The 14,244-nt window shown below is 42.6% G+C and overlaps 1 protein-coding gene across 1 annotated transcript in view; it reads right to left on the bottom strand.

Moving 5' to 3' along the window:
* LOC146834644 (calcium-activated chloride channel regulator 3A-1-like) overlaps positions 1 to 14,244 on the bottom strand; it is a 637,940-nt gene that overhangs the window by 16,110 nt on the left and 607,586 nt on the right. The window contains exon 13 of the mRNA XM_085602115.1: positions 10,641 to 10,871. Coding sequence (XP_085458241.1) covers positions 10,641 to 10,871 — 231 coding nt within the window. The remainder of the gene's footprint in view (positions 1 to 10,640; positions 10,872 to 14,244) is intronic.

The following is a 14,244-nucleotide window of genomic DNA, read 5'->3' on the forward strand; positions in this document are numbered from 1 at the left end:
CCCTACTAATAATGTCTCAACACAGAAGTCCAGAGGTAGAAAACTACAAAAACACAAAACAAATGAGCTCAAACTGTCTGAATTGCATTAAACTAAAGCCAAGCTAACAAAGTCCTCAAAAGGAGGACATAATCCCATCACCCACCGTGGTGGCATGCTTCATCATATGGGATCTCCTCTCAACCAAACCTAGTTTGGCTGAGGAGCTACTACTCCCAGTGTGAAGCTACGGGAGGAGCTTGCGGATGTTTTATTCTGCGCTAATGGAAAATGATCTCCTAAAGATCGATGAAGCTGACCTAAGTGAGGTGAGAACTAGAAGTGCAGTGTAAAACAAGTGATTTAAAATTGACTACAGGAACACAAAAAACTTTAATGAAGAATATCCCTGTGCCAAAGTTAAGAGCAAGGTAGTAGCGCGGACTGGACTTCTGTGTTGAGGCATTGTTTAGGATGCCGCTGCATCACAGAAGGGGAGGCAATGAGCCCTGTCGGTGAGACGTGTCACTTCTATCCGATCACAGTGAATGGGATCCCTGTCACTGCTTTAACCCCTTCCCCGCTCATGACGGAACCGTTCCGTCATGAGCCACGGTTGAGCTGTGCTCATGACGGAACGGTTCCGTCATGACACGCCCGTTGGCGGCCGCTCCGCCTGCGCGGCGCTGTTTCCCCGCCTGTGCGGGGGGACAACGCAAATGGGCGGAGTCATGACGGAACCGTTCCGTCATGAGCACAGCTCAACTGTGGCTCATGACGGAGCGGCTCCGTCATGAGCACAGGCCCACCGCGCTGCCCCCCTGCCCCCCCCAGCGCTGCAGCGGAATGTCCGCAGCAGCGAAGGGGTTAAGGAATACTGATGCCAACCAGACCATGGTGGTGAAAAGGTTGGTTTCCCCAGATCAGTACACCAGTTGCATATGGCGAGACAGTCACTTGGGCTGGACTTTGTCCTCGCTCTAGCTATGGTACCCCTAGAATGGTGTGGGGGAAGTATTTCTGAGAAAGTCCTACTTATTCCTCTGATGTCCTTTCACTGCATTCTGGGAAAGGAGTCATCACTGGTATTAGAAGAACTGGGAAGGAGGGACGGCCACCCAGGGTGCCCTGAAAGCTTTGGTTTCTACAGGTATTTTTCCCACAGGGAGAGTACAGTTGTTTTGTTTAATGGGTACATTTAAATGTATATGGTTGAATGTTTCCGGCTTAAATCTATCCAGTAAACGTCAATTAGCTTGTGAGGAAATTAGAATGTATAAGCAGTGCTTAATTTGTGCCGGTGCTTTCCGGTGCTTAGCACCAGCACTTATTTATCAGGGCCGGGTCTAGATGTCAGGGCGAACTCACATCAACAACTGTACAACTTGTGTAGTGTCAGTCAATGTAGTGGACTGTTGAGACTCTCTTTCCGCAGAATAGCGGAGCCGATAATATATCCATGCCTTCCCTCAGTTGAACTGGTGGGCGGACCACTGATTGAGCTGGATTTGGGCTTGTACAGCCACAGCAGCGTACACAACCTTCTTAACATGTCTTTTGCTGCCTGCCCGCAACATCGTCATGAGGCACGCACGCACGCACATACTACGCACCAGCAGTCCGGAACAATTCACTGAAGTAGCAGCATGTCATGCAGTGTGCAGGAGCGTTCCTCTTAAAGAAGGCAGTAAACCAAGTAAGTAACCAACTGTGCTTTTACAGTCGCATCTGCTTGTTCGGAAATGTTTTCTGACCGTAGCTTCTTTGGGGTCACGTGAAAGGTGACATCTGTTTATTTTAAAATGTTCAGTTTCTGTGATGTCTTTAAAAGTCAGTGAAAGGTTTGATCGTTTTTTTTCTGGAAGCTTCGGTGTGTGGCTGGCCCTGGGTGATGCAAGCTTGTTTTGCACAGTGTGACGGGACAATTACTAGCAACAACAAAGGATTGAATTGTCTAATCCTGGGACGTGATATTGAATTTATGTGCAAATTAATGATCTCCAGTATTCAGGCCACAAGCCCGATAAAGAAAGATAGAAACAGAGCAATAGGAAATGTAGGATGAGGACGGGTCCTTGCACTTACCTGGTGCAAGCTCCTCGTGGTTCCCTCTGGTGCCAGCCTATCACACTGCCCCATTGGTCGAAGTGGGGGAAAAAAAGTAGGGGAACTGCGGTCCTTATCCATGGGCCTTGGTTATTTTTGGCATCCGGTGACGCATTTTTGAAATAAAAAAGTAGGGGAACGATTTCTATTAAATTTAAAAAGTAGGGGCACACCGAGCCCTGCCAATCCCGCCCACTTCGACCACTGCACTGCCCACCTGTGATAACTTGTCGCACTGCTTATCAATGCCAGACAAGGGAGTATCCAGAAAATGAAAATATCTCCCTCTTGACTATCCCTGTAAGGCGCCGGTGAGTGAAAAAGGACTCCGTCCCTAGAGGTTTAAAGGGGAGTTAATGCTCAAGAAACCTTTTTTAATAGCTAATGATAAAATTGAGTTTTAAGGAGATTCCCCAAACAAAAAATGGCTTCTGAATGTGTGCCCATGAAATAATAAAAAACGTATTTCCAGTTTGCTGAGGCTGACATTAATGGGGGTTCCTTCCCTTTGTCACCCTTTCTCCATGTTTCCTTTCAATAATGTTTTTTTTCCTTTTCTCACCTCCATACTTTTTGTTTCCTTTTTAAAAATCACAGCTTTTTTTTACCACAAAACTCCTTCATAAATCAGCCATATGCAGGTAAAATGTAAAGACTGGAGTACTAATAAAAACCCAATACTGATGGTGTACCACCCGATGTAACGCCAGGGAACATTTCCAAGCCTCAATTCTAATACTCAATTGATTCAAACACTATGTATTGAAGTTAAATTGGATTATATATTTTATGAAAATCTAACTTTGATACAGAGTAAACACATGTCTTGTGTTGGGCTGCAAATAATGACCATGGAGGGAGCCAGTAAGCGCATATTTTGTTACATTTGTCATCACTGACCTCAATCCATCAAGCTCCTTGATGCTTTTCAAAAACATATATGTCACATACACAGCGATTAGCATTCAGCACATCTTAAGTCAGCTACCTTTTAGGTTTGACTTGACACCTGCAGCATTCATGCCAGATTTTCCCATATGATATACACGAATGAACTAGGACACAGGTTTGTAGAATGCTTGCATTTTTTCAAAAGAAAGAGATATGCAATTATGCCATACAAGTGTTACAGATATGTCAGCACAGAGGAGCTTGAGAAAACATAGAATGTTGTTACAACTAACTTGCTCAACTAGGATGATACTGAAGCCTTACTGGACAATCTATACTACAATACATCACTGCTCTCTGCCAGGTTAGCCCCAGCAAGAAACACTAAATGTGGCATTAATTCCACTAAAGATGGTCCAATGTGGTGACAATGGAACTGAAACAAACCAGTCTCAACCTGTAATGCAAGTTGCACAAGACTATTTTAACTGAAGATATCCCCTCTTTAAGGGATATCTGTAAGGCCTCCATAGTACCATAAAGAGAGCCAAAAATTCTTAATTTACTAAATTCGTCTAGCAGGTCTGACCGAACAAGAGAAACCTTCAACATCTTTCAAGAAGTGTCTAACCCAGATGCCCAAAAGAACAACCCCTGCACATCACAACAATTGTGACAAACTCCTGGATCTTTTTTGTTCAAAATTAGCATCATCCTTGACTCCAACTTCACTGCCCTGTATCATCTGCCTGACGCTCTCTCTCCTTTCTTCACAGTGTTAGTCTTTTCTCTGCCTCTGTCTACATGGCTATTGCTCTATTGCCAGCACTCAACACTCCCTATTAGCTCTGGCATGGCATTTTGATGGTATTTTATTTATGAGCGTAGGCATAAACAAGAGGAAGACAGGAGGCCATAAGGTAGAAATTATAGGTGTTCCCTTTCAGTGCATTAGTCATTTCAGCCAATTTATTCTGCAATTGTGTTTTAAATTCACTTTTTGAATTCATTTTTCACAAAATGTTCTCGGGCGGGTGGAACCTCCTATCAAACCTTTACCTGAGGAAGGCTCCCTTGCTGAAATTCAGATTGGGTATTACGTCTGGCTTTCAGCAGTACCAGTTGAGAATGTAGGTGGAGACAAATAAGTGTGTGGAGCCAGTGAAGGAAGTGGGTGGAGCCAGGTAAAGTGGGTGTGGTCTCCTAAAAGAATTTGAGCACCTGCACTTAATATTTCACAAATTAAGCACTGTGTATAAGCCTCTTTTAGTATCTCTAACCGAGACGCAATCAGCATATAAGGACATATCACTACTTAAGCATCTTGGTTACAATATAATTTCTTGTAAATCCCAGTCAGTTTCGGTCTGGGGGTAGCTATCTTGGCTGATAAAACATTAGAATACGAGGTATTAAAAACTGCTGTGAATCCTAAGGGCCGATGGGTAATTGCACAGCTTATATTTTGTGGTACAAAATGTTTTTTGCACAGTTTATGGGCCTAATGTGGATGAGCCAGATATTGTAGATGGGCTATCTCTTAAGTTACTGGAGTGGTTGGTTGAACTTTTAGTAATGCGTGACTTTGATTGCATTTTGCACTACAGTATTGACACTACCAATCATTGGACTTCTCCTCAAATTCTGAAAACTAGGTCCTCCATTTTTAAACTGGCTCGCTTACATTGTTTGAGTGGTGTATGGAGGGCATCACACCCATCAGTGCCAGGATGCACATATTATTCGGTCCCGCATAAACACTATTCCAGGATTGGCATGGTATTTGTTAGTGGTAGCTTATTACAAGCATCAAGCATAGAAGTATGTCCCAGAATTACTTCGAATCTTAATCCTATACTGTTACTCTGCCACTTACAGGTGGTAAAAAACCAGAGGCACTCGTTTGCTTTTCCACGCAATCTACTCTCAGATACGGAGTATATCCTGTATATTTCAAAAACCTTTTCTTAGTGTGTTTAAATTAATACAGGTACGGCATCTCCACCGGTCATCTGGGATGCAATAAAGTCTTTTATTAAAGGTATTTACACAGCAGTTCGTTTTCCCACAAGTCATAGATAATCTAATCAAGTTGCAGGCACTTTGCCAGTCAGTTACAGAATTAGAGCATTCACATGCCATGAAGGGGGCCCATTCGACAGAAATTATATTTTTCTTTGATTGAAAATCGATCAGAATTGGGGAGGGTATTGAAAGAAAAGACAGTGGCCAGGTACAGTAGGAATCATGCCCTCCAGTGTGAGTATGGAGAGCAGGTTAGGCATGCAGGCACACCAATTTGCAGATAGGAAATCCAAGGGCCTCATTCCTTCCATCAAAGGCGATGATAGTCTGCTACATTCACACCCACAGTCAATTGCGGAGCAATGTTTTTTTACCAGGATCCTTATGGTCAGCCTGATATATCTCTACGAGACGGGGTTTGGGCGATATCTTCAGGGCCGCAGTTTGCCTGTTCTTGGTGAGATGCATGTCTCCGCACTCCAGGAGGATATTACCCTTAATGAAACTATTTTAGCTCTATCTGCATTACCCTCCGGTAAATCAGTGATCGACAATTCAATACCGCTAGAATTTTATAAAACTTTCAAGGATATTAGCGCTTCTCTTCTGGTCAAAGTTCTTCAAGTTCAATACTCTTTATTTCATCATTTTGCCATAAAAGAGAGAATGATACAAAAAAATAACGAACTAAAAGTTATTCAACATATTGGGGCAAGTGGAGTAGTGCCAAGCTCTTGTAATATGAATAATATAATCATCTTCTTAAATAAAGGTAAGCCACCAGAGGAGCGTGGTTTGTACCACCCTATATCTCAAGGTAGATGCTAAAATATTCGCAAAGATTCCAGCAGTCCGGCTTGCTCCCCTAATATCTGGACTAGTGTCGCACCAGCGGCATGGCTTTATTCTTGGGTAGATCACTACTTTCCTGTCAACACCACTTTCAATGTGGTAGAGAAATCCAGTTCTAACATGGGAATGATGCTGTCAGACACTGAGAAAGCGTTCGACCGGGTGGTGTGAAGGGCCCCTGCGCAACGATAGCTGCATTCGGCCTGAGTGGGTGCTTCTGCAAATGGGTACCCGCTTTATATACAAGCCCTTGTCCTCAACTGGCCTATGCAGGGATCATATCCTCAACTTTTCTGATTTATCGTGGCACCCGGAAGGGGTGTCCACTCTTCCCTTTATTATTAGCTTTATATATGGGCCATATTTGCATTCTTTGCATCTGAATAATTTTATTCGGCCTATCATTTCCGGCAGATGTGAGTTTAAAATTACTGCTTATGCCGATGACGTGGCAATCTATTCTTCTAATACCTCAGCTGCCCTCAATGCTATTCAGGATGAAGTGAATACATTTTGTACATTATCTGACTATAGACTAAACTTAGCTAAAACTCAGCCAGAAATATCGATTCCTGGGGTTAGTTCATCGGCTACATACTTAGGTATTCGGCTTACACCACAGATAGAACAAATAGTTAAGTTAAAATGTGAGCCTCTCTTACAAGCTGCCATAAAGAATTTAAAATGCTTGAATAAGTTACCTATAAGCAGTATTGGTTATTATAGAATTATTAAAATAAATGTTCCACCCAAATTCTTATATTTATTTAATGCAATCCCTACACGTGCCCCAAATTCTTTTTCAAACAATTAGAAGGCACATTTATTTTGGGTTACAGATGGGCTAGATGGGCAATTCGATTTTTTAAGTTTCCTTATAACCAGGGGGTCAGCTCCCTGACTTCAAACTTCATTTCTGGGCCGCGTTCGCTAGGCATCTCCGTAATCTCTTGACAAATAACAATCAGGACTCTACCAATTTCTGTTACCGCTTTGCGCTCGGATCAGATAGCAGATTGTTTTTATACTGACTTGGGGATCCCAACCATTTCAAGTGGATAAGAGTCAAACTTATTAAGGATATAGTATATTCATGGCATGAGATTTCCTTCAAATTTTCTCTATCACTCATACATTTGGATATGCCTTTATGGGATACCCCAATACTTCAGGCTATATTTCATGAATCTACCAGTAGAGCTTGGTCTAATTATGGGATTGAGCAATTAGGACATCTTTATGACCTAAATGCGTTTTGCACACCTGAAGGATTGCAAGTATCCTATGACCTTCATCGTTTTTACTTTAAGTATTTACAGATTAGCGATTATTTTTTGGTGGGCTGTAGGATTATAATGGTACTCGCAAGTCCTGACCTACTTACGTATCTTTACAGGGCATCTAAGATGTCACTAAAAAGCACCACCAATCAAAACTTCTGCCAGTATAGGACCAATACAGGACCAATGATAGTCTTACATTCCTGCTAAATGGAGTAATGTTCTCTCTGATTAAATATTTCCCTCTGAAATTCTTGCTGCATTATAGACGATAGAGGGTTCAGTGCATTCCATTAATTTAAAATTACAACAATTTAAAACTATTTGTATGCTCCTGATATAATCAAAAGGTGGGCTGTGAATAATAGGGAGGATAAGACCAAGTGTTCCAAGTGTGGCTATGTGGTTGCAAACATTTTACAAATGTTTGATACCTGCCCCAAACTGGGGAATTCTGTGCAGATGTGAAACAGCTCTCTAGATTATGCATTAGCTATGACACACATTTTAGATATAAAGAGATTGTTAGGTTAAAGGGTGGAAGCAGACCTGGGATTAAAATGAATATTGTCTATCGTTATTGTGTCGGCTATCCACATGAAAAGATTCTCAGCAAAGAAGTTCTCACTCATAAAATGTTGTATGTAATGTCTCTCATCACAAATTTCTGGTGGGCGCAGTGGTAATTTTATTTACTGATAGTTTAATTTATGACTTTGCTTTAGAGTATTCTGTCCATATTAAATACTATTACCTTTACGGGCATTCGTGACTAACATGAGTGATGACTGCAAATCAATAATTCATGTTGCTGAAGACAGAAATCAGGTAGTAATGAATGGTAGCTTAATGGGTCGGGCTCATGGCAGGTAAATTTACATACAAGAGTTTGAATCCGAGAAAGGATACAAGTAAATCTGAATAAAGTTTTCTATCTGTCTTTTTGTTTCTGGAATGTGAGAGCACAATTCGGCATACATATTAGTTCCAAGGTTATGAAAACTTGAATTAAAATATTCACCTTTTGTTCGAAGGTTTGTCTTATTAGATGTAGGTGAGAACCCCGTTTTAGTTGAAGTTGGCTATTGAACTCATATCAGCCTCTTGGAAAAGTGACTATGACGGACACAAGAGGATATACATGGGACAAGAGTGGATTGCGATGTATGTCTAGCTAAAAGAGTCTATCTCTTTTTATAAAATTTTAAAATTAACTAATGAATCAGATGACTGTCAATCAAAGTGGAATTCTTGGTTCCGTCTCGTATTTTGTAAATGACCCAAAATATTTAAAATGCAGTGGCGGCTCCTCTGCTAAGGCAGAGAAGCATTGTACCACTGCTGCACAGCAATGAAATAAAGAAAAAATACAATGATAATGACTCAAGGGTATTATCTTTGTATTTGTTCCTGCTGAACAGCTGTGCGGGGCGGGCGGGGCTGCTCTACTCTCAAGCAGGGAAGGAGTGGTTTGACCACTCCAACTGCCCAATGACTGAACAGTCATGCGCATTTCGCATGTTCTCCATGCAGGCTGCATTACAGCCTGTGTGGAGAACATACTCAGGTCCCCATTCCCTGGCTGAGCGCTGATCCAGGGGGCACAGACCAATCACAACGCTGCATTGCAAAGTTGTGATTGGCTTAGGGGAGGGAGCCTGGCTGCTTCCTGTTCCGGCCAGTTTTTTCTTTTTTTTTTACATCCCCCACCCAGGTCCCTCCCTCCACCACCGATCCGTGCCAGCTGCTACTGTTTAAATGATAACATCAGAGTCTGATTGGTGAAGCAATGATAGCAAGGAGACAAGGTTTACAAAAAGGAGGAGCCTTTTTGGGAACTGTTGGAACGTATCCTTGGTTGTGGGAAGACACAAATGGAGTAGATCACTGTATGTGCCAAGACAGAAGGAAGTTATGGTGATGCTTTTTATTGTTAGTATGATTACACTGTCTCTGACCAGAGTAGGGATTTTTGGATTGATTTAGGTTAGAGAATAGTCAAACACAGAATGCACATAGGAGCGGCATCACAGTGGGTATGTGTTTTAATTATTACTACAGCTAAATGCTAGGCCAGTAATCCTAAATAGGTTAGGATTTGCTTGATTGTTGGCCTAATGAAAAAGGGTGAATGCAATGGTTGTCCTAGGTCGTAGGGGGGCACTTATGGAGATTTGAAGAAGGAAATTGCTTGCTATGTGTAATCACAATGGTCTATGAATTGTATCGAGAATATTGACCCAATTAAAATAGTGTTTACGGGGTCTTCCCTTGAAATTAATGCTATACCTTTGGAAATTATTTTTAGGGACATGTTGTAGATTAAAGAACGTGAGTGTGCGGGTCTCTAGCATGAGTTTTGAAACATTAGCGAGTCTCACTGCCAGTTTTGAGTAGTGAAACAAGTACTGTCTTTTATTTTTGTCAAGCAAACTAATTGAGAAAGACGAGTTCAGGAAAACCTTTACATTTATTTTGAGGAAATCACCCACAACCACTCGCAGTCACATTTTGAGCTTTATATCTGAGGGTGAATGAGAGTGTTAGAGTGACTAGTAATTTCTTATGGGACTTGGTAGAATTCTGTCATTGCCCTACTATGTGGAAGCTGCCACGAGTGACTCCACCTTTTATACTGAACCCAGTTAACTAAGAATGTCACTAAATTAAATGGGATGGGAACTGTATTTTGAGAAGTGTAACTATACGATGGGCACATCAGTTGAATGTAAATGGATAGTATTAGTTTTATTTATACCTTTTCTATTCTTTCTGCCTTTATATTCAGAATTTTGTTCATTTGTTTGTGGACTTCTGACCCTAATGGAAGGACGTCCCTAAGAAACTTGTGATGAGAGACATTACATACAACATTTCAGTGGTAAGAACTTCTTTGCTGAAAATCTTTTCATGTAGATAGCAGTTTTTGAATCTACATGATAGTCGCCCTGTGAGCTAGCCTTGTGGTTCCACCACCCCAGTTGGGGGAACTGCTGGATTACTGCCAGTGGAACCACTGCTGATTCTGCAGGCAGAAACCTTTAACCTGGTAGCCTATCTGCCATTGGGCCGACAAGATACAGTGACAGTTGGCTGCCCTATTTAGGGCATGGCGACCGTCATTTGATTTCTCTACCTTTCGACCGCCATGGGAAAACAAAATAATGGTCCTAATCCACAAAGAGAAACCTCTGTGTAATTCAGGCTGATTGGTATTTTTGTTTGAGTAAATTAAACTCCCTTTGGGATTTTGCTTCAATTAAAGAAAAAATAAGGCGACGCGAGCGAAAAATACATAAAGCCAGTGCAGCGTTTCTCAGTGCATCGACCATCTCTGCTAAGCAGGAGGGGGATCCTTAAATATAGCAAACGGTCATCCACTAGCAGGGCTGAACTCTGAGCCTTCGTTGTCCTTAAAGGTTGGTAGCAAACCTCTAAAGCTTAAAGAGGCCCTAAGGTTTCTGCTGTAATTGCAATCCTCATAATAGAAGAAAACAGCAAACATACCTTGTCCCTCGTCCAGATCCGCTCCAGGCGCTGTCCATGACAAATCTATCTTCTTGTCTGTTATTTGGGCCTCTAAATCAGTAATTTTAGATGGAGGAAAAATGTCAGCCAGTGGTCCGGATGGAACCGCGGACACCATGAAAGAGCCCCCGCTGGTGGTTCTGCTGAAGCTTTCCAGAGTTGCCTGAATGTCCTCATCTGAAGGCCTTGATGGGTTCGTGGAAATGAAGCCTAGAAGACAAAGATTGTTCTCTTCACATTTGAGCAACCAATACTATTTTTTCTTGCAATTTACTCTACATATTTGCCATCTATGAGAAAAAGATAAACAGTTACAAGTAGGAGCGTCCCTGCCTAACACTAGAGTGAAATACATAATACATATTACATAATTACAGCTTGGTGTAGAGCACATTGTCGTTATGTCACTTAGCTAAATATGTTGCAGCCACTCGGCTCGTCTATAAAATGCCTACTGGGCAAGTATTCTATGGAGTTATTCTCAGGTAAATGACCTCCCTACCTTCCTTAGGCGGCATGCAGTCTTTGTGATGTGTGCTTCAGTGTTCCTAACTAAAGATAAATAATCGGTTTTAATGATACACCTTTGCAGTTCAGTGAACCAGAATCTTTTTATTTCAAATGACTCTCAAATGGTTTCATGAATTTGAATAATTCAGCAAAATATGGAACAGCCTGGAAAGTACATGTGAAACTAGAATTGAAATTAGATTACATTTAAACTTCTAAAATACTATTTATTCAAATATAAATTGAATCATCTGAGTGACTGCAAAACTTTATGTAGGTGTGTTAGTCTGCAATTGAGGGGGACAACCATGATGTTATGATTATCAGGGAATCATGTAGCACCTATGTTTGAAACAGATACGGTGTTTAATTTCTGCGTGGGACCCACTAGCGCTTGCTGAAGGTGAAACAAGACCCTTTCTGTCTCCCCCACGGGCAGCAGGTCCATTGACCTATCTCCTCCTCTGGCAGACAAGGGCAACAAAACACCGCGTCTTGAGGGCGCAAGTTCTGAGTGTAGTTTTACTTTATCATGAGAGGTGACGTGCCGGCTGTGTCCATCTGATGGCTACATATCATATTTATTTGTGCTGTTTTATATAGCGAGGATATTACCCAAAGCAATACAATTACAGTAGTACACAGGGCACATATACCATACAGTCATAACTAATGAGTTACAGAATGAAAACATGTGCAAGGCTGGGAAGGTGCCAAATAATATGTTGGTGGAAAGGCAAGTGTTGTTGTACATACATACATTCCCAGGTGTTAGAGCACTTTACAATAGAAGAAGTATTAAATCAGGCAACAAAAATTACATAGCCATAAATATTGAGTAACGGAATGAAAACAGCCACAAATACTAAGTAACGCGTGCAAGGCTTGGAAGGCGCCAAATAAAATCGATACAGAGAGGTACGTTTTGAGGCGCATATCAATACAGAGCATAGCATACTAAGTGATGCAGGGAAAAGAGAAATTAGTTAAATTGTCTTTAGGAGAGAATGGATTTCTGTTCAGATCTAAAGATTGCCAGTGAGGTAGTGGTGCAAAAGTTCGCAGACTCTGGTCGCACCCCCTGAAAACAGTAGGTCCTTAAATCATTCCTTTGTAAAGGTCAGGGTTCTAGAAGCAGAGCTTCAGCATTCCATGGTAGTCTAGCTCCACTGGCTAAAAGTTTAAACTTGAAAGCCAAAATATGGGAATTAGATGTGTGAAGGGCCTTTTGTTTAATGCATGCTGTTTTGTACATAGTTATGGCTTTAGTTGGAAGCCAGTGGAGTGTTGGTCTTCTCTGTTGTCCCCTGAGCCGAAACATGCTGCTGCATGTTAAAAGCAAAGATTACTTCCTATATTAACTTCCAGAATGATTTCTGAGATTTCTGCTTGACCCTCAAGACAAACAAAAAAAAAACAGAAGTCGCCTCATGAACGGAGAAAGACAACTCCTGCGTCTTGTTTTCAATAACTTTGCACTGTCACTACTTCCCGCCCCAAAAAGTGCTACTTTCACTCCCCGAATAGAAGTGCTGGCGTATCCTCTTTTGAAAATTTCCAACACTGACTTTGGCTTTCAGCTATTTACCATGTAGTACAGCTCTTTTCCTTCTTCGTCTAATATTTCAACTCTGAGTGGGATATATCTGACAAATCTGAACCCTGAGCTCCAGGAAATGAGAGGGCCTTTGTCAGTCAAATCAAAGGGGCCCCAGGAGGCGCCAGCTCCACTGAGTCTGCAACCACACATGACCAGAAAGCGTGAAAGGACAACATAGACGCTTGTGTGGAACCTGTCTTCAAGTTATGGAGTTGAAGAATTCAGATCAGTTAAAACAGTAGGCTTGATTTGTTTGTCGGTCATTCTTCACTTATATGAAACGTAATTTTAGAGTAATATGCTGAATCATGCCCCACTGACAGAAAAAAAGAAACTTAGGGGTTCATTAGGATGGCGGGCGGACTTTGTCCGCCTGCCATCCTCTCGGGGAATGGGACCGCCCGCCATCGGTGCGGGGGTCCCGTTGGTGGAAATAGGATGCATCCCGCCACACTGGCGGGCGCATCCTGCATAATTGACATTGCGGCTGGCAGTGCTCTCAGCACCGCCCGTCACAATGCCAAGAAGGCATGTCGTGCAGTTCCATGCACAACATGGCAGACACCGTGCGGTGCCTGCCATGTTGTGCATGGAACTGCAGGGGGGTACCATAGGTACCCCCCATGTGCACCCCCAACCCCCAGAACCCCTGGGGGCCCGCTACGCGCCCCCAATGGCAAAAACCGCCTGCCTTTCTGTGGCGGCGTTGCACATCCCCGCCTGCATATTAATATGGATGGCAGTGTCTACCAGACACCGCCACCATATAAACTGCTTTTCTGCCCGGTAGGCAATCAGGCGGATTGCCTACAGGCGGAAAACCGGTGGACGGTCTTCCCGTCCGCCGGGGTCCACCCCGCCATGGTAATGTGGCGGGGGTACATTTGCAGGGGGCGGAGGTTTTTGGCAGGCGGATCGCCACCGCCATACGGGCGGTGGCGATCCGCCCGTTATCCTAATTAGCCCCATTGTGTGTAAATGTACCATTGCTGCAGCCCCTCAGAGTGGCCATCCACTGCAGCTTAGAAATTTTGTTTCATTCAGTCAACTGCTCAAATGGACTTTGCTGGAGTTGTTAGGCTAGCTCAGTCATAGAATTGCTTACCCTTGATGTCTGAGTGACTTGCAGTCTACAAGTTAGTGGCCCAGCAGTGCTGTCTCAATTTTTAGGTAATTGATGTACCATTAAATCGGCAAAGCCTCAGTGAATGCAGCTAGGTCCATCCTACTTGGGGGGCCCTCATTAAGGACAGTCTGTGGTCTGGAGGAGATTATAGTCAATGGAAGAGAACATAGTCAAGTGGCTGTAGCCAGTGCAGAATGAAATAACAGCATGATCACTACTGCGAGAAACAAATGAGACAAACTGCGACAAACAAATGAGGAGCAACGGTGCACCGTAACCTAATGGAATACCCGCAGCAGTTTTTAAATCAGTACAAATATTTTAGGCAGGGCTTCTCACGTCGCTCT

This window comes from Triturus cristatus, chromosome 4_2 (assembly GCF_964204655.1).
Source record: "Triturus cristatus chromosome 4_2, aTriCri1.1, whole genome shotgun sequence".
NCBI lineage: Eukaryota > Metazoa > Chordata > Amphibia > Caudata > Salamandridae > Triturus > Triturus cristatus.